The sequence below is a fragment of the Malus sylvestris genome, chromosome 6, assembly GCF_916048215.2.
Source record: "Malus sylvestris chromosome 6, drMalSylv7.2, whole genome shotgun sequence".
NCBI lineage: Eukaryota > Viridiplantae > Streptophyta > Magnoliopsida > Rosales > Rosaceae > Malus > Malus sylvestris.
Window position 1 is genome coordinate 26773623 of NC_062265.1, and position 17573 is coordinate 26791195.

Here is a 17573-nt window from a genome sequence, read left to right on the forward strand (position 1 = left end):
AAATTTTGGTCCACCAATCATCTTACATTGAAAAAATCCTGAAGCGATTTGGCATGGACAAAGCTTATCCACTCAGTAAACCAATGGTTGTTTGTTTTTTGGACATTAAGAAAGATCCATTCTGTCCAAAAGAAGATGATGAAATTGTCCTTAGTCCAGAAGTACCATATATAAGTGCAACAAGTGCTTTATTGTATTTAGCACAATGTATTAGACCAAATATAGCTTTTTCAGTTAACTTGTTAGCAAGATATAACTCTGCTCCAACAATTCGTCATTGGAAAGGAGTAAAAAATGTTTTGTGATACCTTCTTGGGACAATAGACATGAGTCTCTTTTACTAAAAGAAATCCACAAATGACTAGATCCTTGCTGGATATGCAGATGCTGGCTGGATATGCAGATGCTGGTTTCCTCTCTGATCCGCATAAAGCCTGCTCACAAACTGGATATGTGTTCAAGAATGGAGATACAACAATCTCATGGCGCTCAACAAAGCAAACATTAGTTGTTACATCTTCAAATCACTCAGAAATACTTGCTTTACATGAAGCAAGTCGTGAATGTTCTTGGTTAAGATCAATAATCCATCATATCTGGAATTCATGTGGTCTACCTTTGAAGGCAGACAATCCAACTGTCATCCATGAAGATAATGCAACTTGTGTTGCCCAAATGAAGTAAGGATTCATTAAGGACGATAAGACTAAACACATATCTCCAAAGTTTTTCAGTGCATATGAGCTTCAGAAAGCTAAAGTTATTGAAGTCAGACAAATCCGTTCCAATGAAAATCTGGCAGACCTGTTCACCAAGTCTCTACCAAAGTGCACGTTTCAGAAGTTAGTGTAGATTATCGGATCACGTCGACTCACTAGTAAGCTAAATTTGAAGAATGTGGAATCAGGGGAAGATAAATATCAAGGGAAGCATCCATGATACATGCTTGTTGTACTATTTTTCCTTCGACTAGGATTTTTTCCACTGGGTTTTTCCTATCAAGGTTTTAACGAGACAACATAAGCATACTTAACACTATATCAACAATCCAGGTAAAGTTGTACTCTTTTTCCTTCGTTATGGTTTTTTCCCATTGGGGTTTTCTGAGTAAGGTTTTAACGAGGCAACTGACGTTGATATGTGGGCATCCAAGATGGAGTGTTATATAATTAGTGGATGAATAATGAATGCCCACTCAAAGTTGTAAAGACTTAGTAATAGTGAGTAATAGTGTTTGATACTTTCAAAAGTATCATCATTATATTTTGATGGTTGTAGTTACGAGAGTCGCTCTATAAATAGAGCACTCCGTCTGTTATCAAACACACTGCGAAAGAAAGCAAGAGAAATAATATCAGTATTCCTTTCTTTATCTGCCATCCTTTTTGTGTTATAGCTACTAAAGTTATAGTGTGATATTTTGCATCTGCTTCGTTCTTGTCCTTATAAAGGTTATCTCTCTAACTTTTGCCTATTTATAACACATATGACAATTTATAAGGTATTATTAGATCTAAATGTATGTGATGATAAACTTATTTTATGTAAAATTTTCTCTTTATCACTAATTTTAGAAGTAGTGGCGAAGTTAGGATTTTAACTTAGGTGGGACCTAAAAGTCTGATTCTGAAATGCTCCTTGGATCTTAGAAAAATAATTGTCGTGTGGTGAGCAATCGACCACCGTCGTTTGAGTATGGTATCCCTATCATTCTCCTCTTTAAACCTAAACTCCAAGCCTCTTTGACTTTCTTCCTCTCTCCCTCCACTGATCCCACACCAAAGTCCTCCTAAAATCTCACAAGCAGCGAATATCTGTAGGAGCCACGCATCTCAAATCAAATCCGATGAAATAAGTTAAAGTAAAAGCGTTGGATTAGGAGTTTGGGACCCTAAGCCTATAAAAAGCCTTTAGAGTTACAAGCATAACACTAAAATTTTTTGCATGGAAAAAATGTCAAGATGGGTCTGGAACCATCCTGGTCCCTTCATGGCTACGCTTCTTCTTAGGAGAGTAATTTGTATTGTACGGATACACAATATATATTGGAGGGGTACACACACAACTACAATGACGTTTGGTGTCACTAATACAATATTATTTGAAAAGTAATATACAAATTTTATATTATTGGCACGAAATGCCATGAGTTGCTCCTCTTGCCCTTGTAGCTCTCTTGTAGCTTGAGAAATACCTCATGTTTTTAGTACAATAATTTATAATGTTAACACGAAAATTATATAAAAAATTATGAAACAATTCATAAAAAAATCTGAGAATATCTTCTTAACATTTCACAAGCCACCAAATTTTACATTTCATGTCACACCAGCTTTTCTGTTTTGTCCCCTTCCCTCTAACTCTCTCTCTCTCCCTCTCCCGCCCGCGGTAAATCGTAAAAATCTGCCGATTAGATCCGCCAGCAGCACCACTGGTATTTCCGTTATTAAACCCAAACCCATGGCTCAATTTTTCCCACCACCGGACAAGGATACTCTCCCCCTCTGATGACAGACACTGAACTCCATCAGACCGCTATTTGATTCCCCAGCTGAATCACAAACGCCCTCTCTCTCTCTCCGTTTGTCCTTACCGCCGTCGTTAAAACCGCCACCTCCCGCCGCGGTTTCCATTTCAGTTCGCGGACACGACGCCGTATCGGACGTCATCCATGTGACAGTCCGTTACTGTACGGTAGTACGCGAGAGCTTGAAGAAACTGCCAGCTGTTAAAACGACGCCTGACTGCGATCGACTGATATCTTTAACCCTAAATGAGTCGCCGGGGCTCCTGCAGCTGAGACGATGGGGTGCGTTTTGGGCACGGAGGCCGCGTCTGCCGGGAGTACTCGGGGTTCCGGTGAAGCTCGGCGTCGTCGCCGGAGCATCGAGGAGCCATCCGGCGCCACCGAGCGAGTCGCGGCGGTTAGGGCCGATAAAAAGGAGGTGGTAGCGAGGCAGAGGGCGGATAGAGCCAATCACACTGGCGATTTCCCGGCGATCGAGCGGCGGAAGCCTTCCCCGGCGAACCAGGAAGGTTGGCCGTCGTGGCTCTTGGCCGTCGCCGGCGACGCGATCCAGGGATGGACCCCTCGGCGCGCCAACACGTTCGAGAAGCTCGCTAAGGTGCTCAAAATCGTAACTTTATCGGGTTTGAATTTAATTTCTCTGAATTCATATATATTTTTATTTTAATTTATCTGAATTCTATTTATTTTAATATAATTTTCGTTCAGATTGGGCAAGGGACTTATAGCAATGTGTATAAAGCAAGGGACTTGATTAGTGGTAAGATAGTGGCATTAAAGAAGGTTAGGTTTGATAATTCGGAGCCAGAGAGTGTGAAATTCATGGCCAGAGAGATCAATGTGCTCAGAAAACTTGACCATCCCAATGTGATTAAGCTTGAAGGGCTAGTCACTTCAAGAATGTCCTGCAGCCTCTACTTGGTTTTCGAGTATATGGAGCACGATCTCTCGGGCCTCGCCGCCACCTCCGGGGTGAAATTCACCGAGCCTCAGGTACATTTTGGATTTCGATTCAATTAGTACTTGAAGTCGACGCTTCGTGTTGTTGATTTTGATTTGGATTGGATTGTTGTTGGGTTTAGTGTGTATAAATCTTTGAATTGTTGGTGGGTTTGGAGCTTTTGAGTTGGACTTTTGGTGTCTGCTTTTCTGGGTTTTTTTATGTGTTTTGGTTTTGTTGTCTACTTTTGTTCTTGAACTCGTGCCCGTGGGTGTCCTTTTTGTTAGCTTTTGATGTTAACCTGAGAGCTTTCTAGGCTGGATTGGGTCCCATAGTTGCTAGTTTGGGATTCCAGATTTATGATTTATATGCGTCGGGCAAGTCATATGATGTTATGGTATCATTTGGGGTAGGTGATTTCGGGCAAATTTTTGGTTGCTCGCATCACTTTATTAAAAAGTTGGAATTGGTTAGAAGCTCATGGAAGAAAGGAATGTCTTTAGTTCTTTTTATTGTTTTGATTACACGTGAAGAAAGAAGTTGAATTTAAAATTCCATTACCTACAGCTGAAGTATACCTGAAACTCCACTGAGATCAAAATTATACAAGTATTTGGTATAGATATTAGATTGGTTCAAGCTCCCTTTTCCTTTTCTTTCTTTCTTTCTGTGAGGTAGTTATGCCAAACTTTTGTTCACAAAAGATCAACTGTTTCAGTTATATTACAAAATATTTCGTAGCTTTAGGATGATATTTGGGGTTAAAATGGGGGCTTACTTGAAAAAAATTGATAAATGGCTTAAAACTGTATCTTACAGAAAGTAAGGTAGCATCTTTGTTGGGAGGCTTGTAGGTGGCTTTATGTGCCATTTGAATCTGAGTTGTGTGGCTCTTCATTTCACATGCATAGAACTATGACATTGAGAGGCTGGTTCGTTTCTCAAGATATTCGTTGTGGCAGGTCAAGTGCTATATGAAACAACTGCTATCTGGGCTTGAGCATTGTCACAACCATGGTGTCTTACACCGGGATATCAAGGGTTCCAATCTGTTAATTGACGACGAAGGAATTTTAAAAATAGCTGATTTTGGATTGGCTACATTTTTTGATCCTGAGAAGAGGCAATCCATGACTAGTCGAGTTGTCACTCTCTGGTACCGCCCGCCTGAACTTCTTCTTGGGGCCACTTTCTACGGAGTTGGAGTTGACCTTTGGAGCGCTGGTTGCATCTTGGCAGAGTTACTTTCCGGGAAGCCTGTTATGCCAGGACGGACAGAGGTACTTTGTTTATAAGTTGGTGTTCTCTTTAGGTTATCAGTTCTGTTCCTGTTGATCGGTTATTCCCGGTTCTTGAGTAATGATGTAGTGCTCCACTCATTTGGAAAATGTTTTGCATTTTCACATTTGGTCCACTTCTACTTGTAAGTCCACCAGTAAAATACAATGATTGATTATTCTTGTCTCGTGTATATGGTTTGAACTTTTGAATCTTCTTCATTGATGTTCTTGTTGTTGTCATTTTCTGTTCAATCGTGTGATTTCAGTTTGACAAACACTGTTAAGTTCTTTTCTTGTATAGGTTGAACAACTGCATAAGATATTTAAGTTATGTGGCTCCCCCTCTGAGGAATTCTGGAAAAAATATAAATTGCCAAATGCAACACTTTTTAAGCCACAGCAGCCATACAAGCGTTGTGTAGGGGAAACATTCAAGGATTTCCCACCTTCTTCTCTACCTTTAGTTGAATCTCTTCTGTCACTAGATCCTGATGGACGAGGCACTGCCACCGCTGCTCTAAATAGTGAAGTAAGTGCCCTCTATATAATTCCAATTTTTCTGAGGAAACAATAACTGTGAAGCTAAGTTTGTATTTTGAAAAGTAAAACATGACCTCCCATCAGAAGAAAAAGAAAAGAAAAGAATCATCACAGTGGTTAATTAGTTCAATGACTCTGTGGCATTCAGTGTCTACTGAAAATCTTCTTGAAAATTATGTTTCTTGCCAAAATAAAGATATATCACCGTCTTGAAGTTAGCAAGTGCTTAATGCTGACCGAGTTCTTTACAATAAATTGACCTGCTGGCTGTGCCAGATTTTTATTGTGTCTAATTGCATATTTGGTGATCTGGGTACAGTTCTTTACTACCGAACCTTTTGCTTGTGAGCCATCAAGTCTACCAAAATATCCCCCCGCCAAAGAAATGGATGTAAAGTTACGAGATGAAGAAGCTAGAAGGTTACTCTTTTACTTTTCTTCAGGTTTGCTGCTTTCTAGACTCATTTGAGCCATATGATAACAGATGATATTTGTTGTCCTCAGACAAAGAGGTCTAAGTGGGAAACAAAATGCTGCTGAAGGTCCCAGGAGAGTTAAAGCTCGTGATCGAGTAGGTCGGGCAATTCCAGCTCCAGAAGCTAATGCAGAGGCTCAAGGAAACGTAGATGTACGTGAAGCTTCTCTCTCTCTCACACACACACACACACACACACACACACACACACACACACACACACACACACACACACCCATACCCACCCACCCCTGCACACACACTTTACCCCACTCCTTCAAATTAGAAATAGCCTTATTATTTCTGGAATGTCATTTGGGCTCTTCAAAATTCTGAGTCAAACTGTATAGCCTTCTCACCATATGCCAGTACGAACGGTTGAATTGTAAGAGTACCTTTCTTAGTTGCATCCAGATTTTATCTCTCTGCGTGTCAACGACTTCTTTTTTCCCTATTCGCTGCATTATAGAGACATGAACCCGGAATTGAAATCCTCTCTAGTTTTAGGTTAGGTTTTATGAATTTTAGGTTGAGCCTGACCTTTGACGTTTCTTTATGTAGCATGAACTGAACTTGATTAATAGAATATGGTGATGATCTTTTTGACCATGTCAATTTTCTTTAATATTAAGTAATGGGGTTGATCCGATGGTATTAGATCATTACATCAGTTTATATTGGGCACCATCACCGCTATATGAACATATCAGCCACAAATTTTCCTCCCAGTTTGATATTGCTATGCTTTGGCTTTGGTTGGGAAAGAGAGTAGTCACCACAAGGACATTCAGTTTGCGAACAGTTGCAGTGTCATGCCTTAATTAAGTTTGGATAGTACTTGTCTCTCAGCAAACTTATACTCAAATCTTTGCTGATTTCCAGAGGTGGAGAGTGAAGACACAAGCAAATGCCAAGAGCAAGAGTGAGAAATTCCCACCCCCACATCAGGATGGTGCCGTTGGATACCCACAAGATGCGTCACATAAAGGCCCGCTCTCATTTCTCACGACGGATGCTTCATTTGGATCAACAATTTTCAACACAAAATCTTCATCATCTGTTAAAAGCATGGGAGCAGTTGGAGGGCCCTCAAGGAGAAAGAAAACAAATAGAGAGGACCCGTTGGCAGCTCCACCTCGGAAGTTCATCCAAGCGTTCAACCCTTCCTCGATAGGGCTATCGATGAATTTATTGTTCAAGAGTAAATAATCGATTCCAGGGGTTTTTTTTGAAAGCTTAAGGTAGAGAAAGTATCATTTCTGTCAATCTTTTTTTTTTGCCCCCATGAAATTAGGTTTCTCTGTCGAGCTTAACTTGGTTTTTCGGATTGCAATCTTTTTTGTTTTCTCCATTAATTGTTCCCATTTGTTGTAATATAAACCCTTATAAGCGTTTCGTTGTATATTCCACACAACCGAAACACCGGAAAGGAGAGTTCCACTTCTTCTGTACAGTATTTAATATCAAGTGCTTTTCTTTTTGACATTGATACATTGGAGAAACTGTTCCTGAAGCAAATGAGAATTTTGGAACAACATTTTGATCCAAGGGTTTTTGGGGGAATATAATTGCTTGGTGTTAAAGTGTTTATGAGCAGAAGTGCTGTTTCGAAAAGCGCTTTTATATGAAGTGCCGTTTAGATAAGCATTTCAAACAAGCCCGTACACTCTGCAGCTTAATTATCAAATTAAAGTCTGCACCTTTTCAAAACTAATAACCCCCTACTAGTAAGAACAAACATCATTTTTTAAAACAAACATATTATGCACCAGCAGTTATGCTCTTGCCAAAGTCAACATTGAGAAGGGAATGATTTCGACACGCTTTGTTTCTTTTTATGCTTGCCTCTGTTTATTTCTCACATTTGAATTGAATAAAGTAAGGGAGAATCGAAGAACATAAATAACAACATCGTTTTAGCCAGCGTCATAACCAATTTTGATCAAGTATAACGACACCGTTTTACATGCACTGTTTTACCTAAGAGTTGAGCCCAAAACAGAAAAACGCAGAAAGAAACCCCGTCCCGGTTCCTCTACCGCCGCCGGAGCACTTGCCGCCGATCACGAACCAGCCTCCCGGCATAAGAACGAATTCGCAGCCACCAAGGAAAGGAAACTGAGAAGGAAACCAGTGGGAAATTACCTCCACATGCAACAGTACCGTAACCAAAACATATATGAAAAGTGGGGGTGTGAACACTCGAGTCGGAGCTCTACACACCTTGTGATAAAGTCGCGAAACACGGCGGAACGAAATGGTTGCAGATCAGATCAATTGTGGAATCGAGAGAGGGCGAAGCCAAGTGGGAGAGAAAGAAAAGAAAGTGATTGAAAGCATGAAGGTGGAAAGACAGCGAGAGAAGAAGAAAAAGTTCGGAAATGGAAACTTTCTGATCGGGGCAAAGAACGGTTAAATAAGAGGCACGAGGGACTGGGAAACAGAGAGTAGACAGAGGGGGAACAAGAAAAGAAAAGGGAAGGGGGCTGCCACCGACCATGGCCAAAGCTAAGGCCGGCGGTTGAACGAGTTGCCAGAATTGGAAGAACTCACACAAAGTGAGAAAACCTCTCATGCAAAGAGAAAGGACTCGCCAAGCAGAGGAGAAAAATAAGCAACTAACTTGAATATCGCAGCATAAACAGCTTCTAGTATTATTGTCAAAACCAATTACTACACGCGTGATGCAATCATATAAACATCATTGTGCTTTTAAATTTGAAAAAAACTAATAAAAAGGGTTTCAACACTTTAAATCTTGACGAAAAACATCTTAATAACTTTATTTTTTGGTTAGAACAAATCTATTTTAAAACTTTGAATCTTAACCAAAAGTATCTTAATAACTTTATTTAATGATTAGGATAAATCCAACATCAAACTATCTTAATAAAACTGGCCCAAACAATTAGTTCTTTTATTTTGCCCTTGACGGCAAGACTTTTGCTGTTTATTTGGTTCACGCTAGACACACAGCGGCTGATGGTGGTTGTGTTCCTCCCTCTCATTTTATTCTTTCCAATCTTAGATTCTTCATAAGTCACCCGGATGGTAACGAAATCACCCAAGATCAGAGGTTACGAGTTCGTACTGATACGAGTTCGTACTGATGCTCTCTTTCTTCTAATACAAGACCCACATGTCAAAACTCAATATTCAATGAGATCAAGCTCTCCAAAAATGACGTTTTTCCGACGATTTTTGCCAATTTCTGACCAAACATGACAAAAGCAGTCCTCGACCCAAGAGAGAAGTTTAATCCTCTCCTCATGGGCTTCCTTTCCATGTAAGTGCTTTCTCAAAATTGATACTTACTTATTTTGTTCTGGAAATAGGGACAATATTCAGTTCTAGAAATAGTGGAAGTATTAAATTCTAGAAATGGTGGCAATATTAAGTTCTCGAAATAGTAGCAGTGTTATATTTTAGAAATAGTGGCAGTCGTAGTGTTTTGTTCTAGAAATAGTGTTAGTCGTAGAGTTCAGTTCAAGAAATAGGAATCAGCATTCTCTCCTGAGCATTTCCCTAGGGATCCCGCAATCTTGTCCGTTCATCGTGTATCGTGCGGTCAGAAATCATTTAAAATTCAAATATGAATAGTATCTAACGAAAACTGACCGCACAATATAAAATGAACGGACAAGATTGCAGGATCCCTAGGATCCCTAGGGAATGCTCAGGAGAGAATCCTGATTCAAGAAATAGTGGTAATGTTTAGTTCTAGAAATAATGGTTGTGTTCAATTCTAGAAAAAATGTAGTGTCCAGTTCTAGAAATAGTGGCAATAGTTTGACGGATATGGGCTAACGTCTATTAGGGCAGGACTGGAAACAAAAATTGGAGGGTTGCGTGTTGGACTTTTTTTCCAGCCCATGGGTCTTTAATATTTAGGCTTGATGTATGTAATTTGTATCATTTTTCATTAAATAAAGTTATTAGGGTGATTTTGGTTAAGAAAAAGTTTGGAGTGGTCATTTTCATTAAAGATTCATTTAAATTAATAATCAAATAGCTGGATTTTTTTTTTTATGGAAATGATAATTCATTATCATAAACAAGGGTACAACAAATGATCCAAATACAAAGTGAAGCACATTTCGTATGGATCAACCAAACAACAAAATAAAAAGCCCAAAACCTGTGACCAACCAAACAACAAAATAAAAAGCCCAAAACAAAGGTTTAGGCTCAAAATAGAACAAACACTAGGAACTCTAAGTCTAACTACTCCTTCCCGCAAGAACCGCCCCATCAACAACCTATGAAGAGGCAAATAGCAAGGCTTGACAAAAGATCTGTAGAGGATGGGGTTGAAATTTCGTACACAAGCCAACCTGCGTCATTCTCAATCGATCAGAAGTAAGGGTCAAAATTGGCCTTTGATCACTGACCGACCACTGTAGACTCGAAGTTCACAAGTGCAGTGAAAGCACTTCCACTGTGTGCTCCAACCCAAGGGACAGGCACAGGAACAGGGCCAAAGAGCCCGAGTGATGAAGCCCAACGTGTGCTGGTGAGCGAGCTTGAGCAAGCCCGAGGGAGAGGCCCGACACGAGTCGCCGACTCGAGCGCCCAAGAGCAATGTGACTTGGGCTGACGTCAGGACGACGTTAACCATGTTTTTTTGTATTTTTTGCCTCAAGCACGTGGGCTTCAAGCGTGCGTGGGCGCGCGTCAACTGATAGAATTTCAGGCCTAGGGCTCGCGGCGCACTCGGAAATGTTACCGTTGGGGAGGCCAAGTGGCTTCCCCACATCCGTTGGATTTCAATGGCTACAATTTCTGGATCGTTGGATTTCCAATGGTAAAAAAAATAAAAAACCTTATTTAATATTAGCCGTTGGATCTGAGATCAACGGTCCACGTTATTCGTCTTTATAAATTAAAAAAAAGGAAAAAAAGTTTAAAAATCAGAAATCTTACCGTTGTGCCACGTGGCACAATATGGAGTGTTGGAATTCAATTTTTTTTTAAAATCCAACGGTAGAGATTAATTAGGTAAATAAAAAATTAAATAAAATCCAAAAAAAAAAAATGATTTTACTTTTCTATAAATACATTTTCATTATCTTCTACCTTACACCAGAATTTCATATTTTCTCAACTACTTTCAACCACATTCATACCTTTCTCTCAAAGTTTTAATCCAAATTTTTTTCCAACAAAATGACTACTGATGTAGGTACGAATTGGACACTTATTGAAGATGTTGTGTTGTGTACTAGCTGAGTTGAAGTTACTCATGATCCGATTACGGGTAATGAGATGTAGTTACGAGAAATATGGAAACTTATTCATACCAATTTTCTTGAGAAAATTGGTGGGAAAAGAACCAAAGAATCGATGTCCAGTCGTTGGAAATTACTTAGCCAATTGTTTAGTACGTGGAAAGACGCCTTAGCACAAGCCAGTAGTAATCTTCGAAGTGGGGCGAATTAGGTAACAATATATTATTTATTTGTTTGTAGTATACCCAAATTTACATTATAATTATTTGTTTGTATTATTTATTTGTTAGCTACTTTGATTATAATTATTTGTTTGTATTATTTATTTGTTAGCTACTTTGATTATAATTATTTGTTACCTACTTTCATTATAATTATTTCTTCTCCCGCATTGTGTAAGAACTTCAAGCACAAGCTTGGTATAATGCCAAAACCAAAAGCAAAAACAAATCATTCAACCGGTGGAAATGTTAGAATATTGTCAAAGATTGTCCTAAATTCAAAGTTGTGCCTATCAGTCTAGAAGTTTTCATGAACAACACCCCTTTACACTTTACACCTGATCATGCCTCGCATGTTCATGAAGATGACACATAAGAAGTGCCCGAAACGCCCCCTGAACAAGCGTCGGGGTTGGCCCGTTTTCCAATTAGGCCTTAAGGTAAGAAGGCTTCAAAGAGAAAAATGAGTGCTTCCAAGAATGATTATGCAAAGTATATGGAAGAACTTGCTCGTGAAGGTGAATTGACTTTGGCGCGGGAAATGGCTAAATTTGAGGCTGATAAGGCTAGAGAAGAGGCAAAAGCTGCAGCTGTTAAGAGAGAATTTCAAGCTAATGAGAGAGAAAGAGAGCTACTTAGGCAAGAAATGGAACATGTTAGAGAAGAAAGAATGGCTCAACGAGATTCTGACATTATGAACACGCCTTTAGAAGGGAAGTCTTCGAATTCTAAATATTTTTGGAAGTAGGAGAAAGCGGACGTGTTGCAAATGAGAGGTGCAAGAGAAGCGAGAGTAAGAGGAGATGGTCCTAGCACGACAAGAGAAGATTATCCTAGCACCACAAATTGGTTAGGTGATGATGAGCCATTCACGAGCCCTTAATTTTCCAATCACTTTGAGTTGTAATTTATTATTTATTGAATTGAGTACTTTATGTTGTTTCCAATTTATTGAATTTAGTACTTTATTTAAAGTAAGAGTAAATTTATTTAATTTGGTAATTTATTTATACTAAGAGAATTTTTATTCAAAGGACATAAACACACCAAATAAAATTACATAAACATATCAAATAATAAAAAACTCACTAAATGAACTAAAAAAAACACACCAAATAAAATTAAATAAACACACCAAAAAAAAGCAAACACACTAAATGAATTTAAGTATCTTTAGCTTGTTTCAATTCCCATTGGTGCTCTATCAAGTCAATTTGTCGGACATTGTGCATATATGGCCTTTCATTGTAACGTTCATCCCTTTCTAATGGCTCGTACTGCATGGGTTCTTCAGTGGCATCATGAGCACAATATATTTATGTTCTGGAATTGATCATCGTGTTTGGCTCATATTCATCAACGACATCATAATCGTACCCATCTTCCACAATCATGTTGTAAAGAATGATGCACGTCATCACGATGGATCGAAGTGACTCTGCATCAAACATTATGGCAGCACCCCTGACAACCGCCTAGCGAGCTTGGAGGATACCAAAACAACGCTCCACATTCTTCATGCACCCCTCTTGACAACTTGCAAAGTGTTTTTCCTTTGCAATTCATGGATGTGGCACTGTTTTGACAAATGATGACCACCTTGTGTAAATGCCATCTGCTAGGTAGTATGGCCTGTTGTACTTATGTCTGTTGACCCAATACGTGACTTTTGGTGCCTTTCTTTGCAGGACATCGTTGAACACTGGGGATTGGGTAAGGACATTGAGGTCATTTTGAGCTCCCGGAATCCTAAAAAATGCGTGCCAAATCCATGTATTAAAAGATGCCACTGCCTCTAAAATGATACTTTTTGCTCATTTTTTGTCCTCATAAGCGCCTTGCCATGCACTTGGACAATTTTTCCAGGTCTAGTGCATACATTCGATGCTTCCAATCATCCCAGGAGAACCTCTCATCTCGCCCTTCTTCAGAAGCCTTTGCAAGTCCATGTCAGTAGGTCTCTGGAGGTACTCTGCGGTGTAGATAGATCCGATTGCTCCGCAAAACCTCATCAGCGACTCAAGAATGGTTGATTTCCCCATCTTCGCTATCTCATCCACTTGGTCTGCAGATGCTCCATATGCAAGCATCCGTAAGGCAGCAATAATTTTTTATTCAGGAAAGAGACCCATAGCACCAAAAACATCATTCTTTTGCACAAAGTAAGAATTATGGTTGCAAACAACAATCATGATTTTGTTGAACAAATGTTGTTCCATTCTAAAACGACGTTTAAAGTACGTATCAGGGAATGCACTATTATGGACAAAATAATCGTCCAGGAGTTCCGTACCTCGTCGTTGCCTGCTTCTATCAAGGTTTCCGTAATGGCTGGACCTGCAGATCTGACCCACAGCTTGGATGACTCGATGGGAATGTGAGGCTCTGCCCATTCTTGCTTCGTCATCTCTCCTTCTACGCTCTTCATCATCTTCCCTTTCATTTTGGGCCTCCTGGATATTGAACATTCCTTCTGATTGGTTAAACAATTCTTCCTCTTGCTGATCGATTTCCCACATCATCCTTGAAGAAGAAGACATTGTAAGAAGGAAGTAGAAACTATGAATAATGATACAGATTTTGATTTTGGTGAAGAAGGAAGCAGAAACTATGAATAATGATAGAGATCTTCAGAAAATTGGTGTGAGATTTCTGAGGATGGATGGTGGATTATATGGAGGATTAAGAAATGATTAGGTTGTAGGTAATGCCATGTGGGATGCCGTCATTCGTTAAAAATCTGATTGAAACCTATCCTCAAAGATTATAAACAGATTGTGACACGTGTCGTGACGTGATTGGTTAAAAATCTTATCGGAAATCTATCCTCAATGATTCTAAAAAGGTAACGACACGTGGCACGACGACATTGGATAAAAATCTTATCGAAATCTATCACTAATAATTGTCTTTACGGATAATGACACGTGGTGCAACGAGAACGATTAAAACTCTATCCGAAATTACAAATTAAATTATTTTGTATTATTTTATAAATAAAAAAATACTAATATTTTATTGCCTATTGCCAAGACTATTTAGTGTAGGGATGAAGATGCAAAAAACAGTTACTGTTCATTAATGGCAGTTACTGTTCACTGGATGGATTAAATAGTGAATAGCCTGGGAAGCCTTTCCCACGGTGGAACTGGGTGTGGATGAACACCAACGGCATGCAAAGTGGGAGCAGTAAATCGAAAAATCTAGGTCATACGAGCCAAGGATGAAAGGAGAGCTGAGTATTGGGGGTGTTAAAATTAAAGTGGTTTTTTTCTAGAATGACTTCCCAACGTATATTATTTCCTTAATTGTGGGCATGTGGCTGGCTTGGGAACCCACACTTTTTCATGGTGTAGAGGCACCCTTAATGTCTTGTTTTCGGGAGTATTTTTGCTCACCATAAACTTTGGTGTATATTCATCAGACACCTAATCATTTATCATGTGTCATTTCACTTAAGTTAATTATTTTACAAAATTGAAAAACTAACATTTAATGTAAAAGTTAATTAGAGTTAGTTGAAAAGGCACATGACAAATAATTAGGTATATGATGAACACCATAGTGCTCCCTTTGTTTTCCTTCTAGATAATGGTGTTCTCAATTGCATTGATAACTAGCTGCTGCTCATCTTTTGAGTTAGTTTTTCATCTTTCCTTTTGGTTGTACTGTTCATACTCTTGGTGAGAGTGTTGTAACTTGTAAGTTTATTTCTTTGCTAGTGAAATTCCACAAAAAATGAGAGTATGAACAACACTAACTGTACTTTGGAGTTTGGAATATTATCTTTCTCTACAGGGGGTTCAAAGAAGAAGGAGGTGGGGGTGGGTATGGTAAGGATGAGAGAACGAGGTGGAGGAGAAAGGGAGACAGATCGAGAGAGGGTGGAGAAAAACAAAAACTAGAATGAACCACAAAATGAGCATATCGCCCAAATCTGAGGCACCCGCTTAGAACAACTGAGACACAAGCTCAGAAAATGGGTATATCACCCTAATATAAGGGATTGCCGCGGATCCCAACCAAAGTCAGGACCGACAACAAAGAGAGTACCGTTTTGGTTTTGCCTTGTGTCCACGGAAAGACCTTAATTATTGTCAAAACTAATCTGTAGAATATGTATGTATGAATCACCAGATCGAAAACTTAGAAAATATTTTCAGAGATATAGTCGATCGGAATTAATGTATGATTTTTAACCCGCGATATTAGTCCAAGTTTTCTACCTGGTAAGAGAGACCAAGTACACAAAAAAAGAAAAAAAGAAAAAAGATGGTTTGAAATTTCAGAGTACTGATGGTGCATAATAATTATAATCAGTAGACTTCATGCCTGATAAAAGTCAAGAGGATGAGGTTACTGAAGAAACATCGATCTCCTGCCTTTTGGTTTTCTTGCGCTAACTACCATCCTAATTGTATGGAGCTGCATGGTTTTCCCAGGCAACAACCCTTTTAATTTTCAGTTCGCTCGTACATGTATATATAATAGGGTAAACTGTGGTTTGAGTTCTGAATTATTACTTCAGTTGATTCAACCACACGGTCATTTTCTTTTATTTCATGGTTGCATCTAAGTTTAGCGTTAGATTGCCTATGTACCTTAAGAAGGGATCAAGCCTTTCGTAGTTCACCATTCACTACACTCAGACGTTTATCCAAGTACTTTCTTAAAGAAATGCATAGCATTCCTCAATCAATTATTGGGACTTGACAAGCATGAATGATTTGATTCAGGCTACATAACAAACCCACATGATATTCAAGATTTCCATTCCATCAATCATATAAATCACTATGTTTTCAACATAATACTACAATCCATAGCATGTAACATATCAAAAAATCAACAAAGCACATTATTATCCTCTAGTCACATTGATCAACTAATCTAATCATATTAATAACATTCATATCCAACATCATTCCATAATCACTTCAATTAACGAATTAATTCCATGAATCAAAGATGCACAATATTAACATTTAACTATGTTAATCAATCAACAAGATCACATATCATTTCACAAAATTTAATAAAGGAACTCTACACAATTCCCTACTTTGGATTATAAATAATAACATGGTATATCTAATTTATACCCACAACGTCTACTGTGGGTATTTCCTATTCATTCGAATCTAGGGTTCTAGTCTAACTTTATGGAAATGAGCAAGAGTAATGATTCTAGACCACTTAACGAAATCAAACTAAAATATGGTCACCTACTGAAATTTACTAAGTACAACTAATCCTCATCACCCATAGTATGCGTATGGTCCCCCATTGGGATATACCAAGCAAAACCATAAGCATAATCTAAGCGTGAAGGCAATGATCACCCATCGCGGATATATCAAGCATGATCACCCTTGAAATACGTATGGTCCCCCATTGCGGATATACCAAGCAGGACCACATCCTTACTCTATGTAGTGATCACCCATCACGCATATACCAAGCATGATCGCCCCTGAAATACGTATGGTCCCCCATTGCAGATAAACCAAGCAGAACCATAGGCATAGTCTAATAACGTAGGCAGTGATCACCCATCGCGAATATACCAAGCATGATCACCCTTAATAGTCCTCCATCGCGGATATACCAAGCAAAACTGTATCCTATAGCTCCAAGTAGTGATCACCCATCACAGATATACCAAGCCTGATCACTCCTAGAATGCGTATGGTCCCCCATTGCGGATATACCAAGCAGAACCATAAGCATAGTCTAATCGTGCAGGCGGTGATCACCCATCGCGGATATACCAAGCATGATCACCCCTGTAATACGTATGGTCCCCTATCGCGAATATACCAAGCAGGACCATCCATGTACCACTGCTACATGGTGCAGTAAGTTCAACACACAACTTACCCCTACCTTAACCCCTATGAGTTACAACGTAGGTACCTACACTATGAACTTCTCATGGCCACTAACTAACATGTCACACAAACATAAAAGTTCTACAAAATACTTCTAATAGGATTCTATGCTCACATTGTCATAACAGTTATCATACCTATCATTCATATTATCAAGAAAATAAATACACTTATATATAAATATCACAATAAAGCGTCCCATACACGTAAACCAAGGTATATAATATATGGGATAACTCACTAACCAATATAGGCGCACTAAACCCTAAATAGTCTCTAGTAATACTAATTTTAGTATTTAAGAACGAATACGAACATTTTGATCAAAATCAACCCTAGTAAATCAATCAGGAAGATCCGCCCACCCGATTTCCAATTCGTAAGTTGCTAAGGTCCTCAAATAATACGTACAAATCCTTACTAAGATTTGGTGACGATCTAACGGTTGGTTCATCGTTTACTACAAAGATT

At 38.9% G+C, this 17573-nt stretch overlaps 1 protein-coding gene and 1 long non-coding RNA gene across 2 annotated transcripts; one reads left to right on the forward strand and one right to left on the reverse strand.

Annotated features, from left to right (window-relative positions):
• The first annotated feature begins 2337 nt into the window (after positions 1-2337).
• Positions 2338-7253, forward strand: LOC126625840 (probable serine/threonine-protein kinase At1g54610). Its single transcript, XM_050294944.1, has 7 exons — positions 2338-3125; positions 3236-3520; positions 4430-4747; positions 5049-5276; positions 5607-5707; positions 5792-5915; positions 6645-7253. The coding sequence occupies exons 1-7, from the start codon at positions 2805-2807 to the stop codon at positions 6969-6971; spliced, it is 1704 nt and encodes a 567-aa protein (XP_050150901.1). The 5' UTR covers positions 2338-2804; the 3' UTR covers positions 6972-7253.
• Positions 7254-7586: 333 nt separating this feature from the next.
• Positions 7587-8493, reverse strand: LOC126625841 (uncharacterized). Its single transcript, XR_007624487.1, has 2 exons — positions 7986-8493; positions 7587-7880 (listed from the first exon to the last, which is right to left on the reverse strand). It is a non-coding gene; the product is annotated as an uncharacterized LOC126625841 (long non-coding RNA).
• Between the last annotated feature and the right edge of the window lie 9080 nt (positions 8494-17573).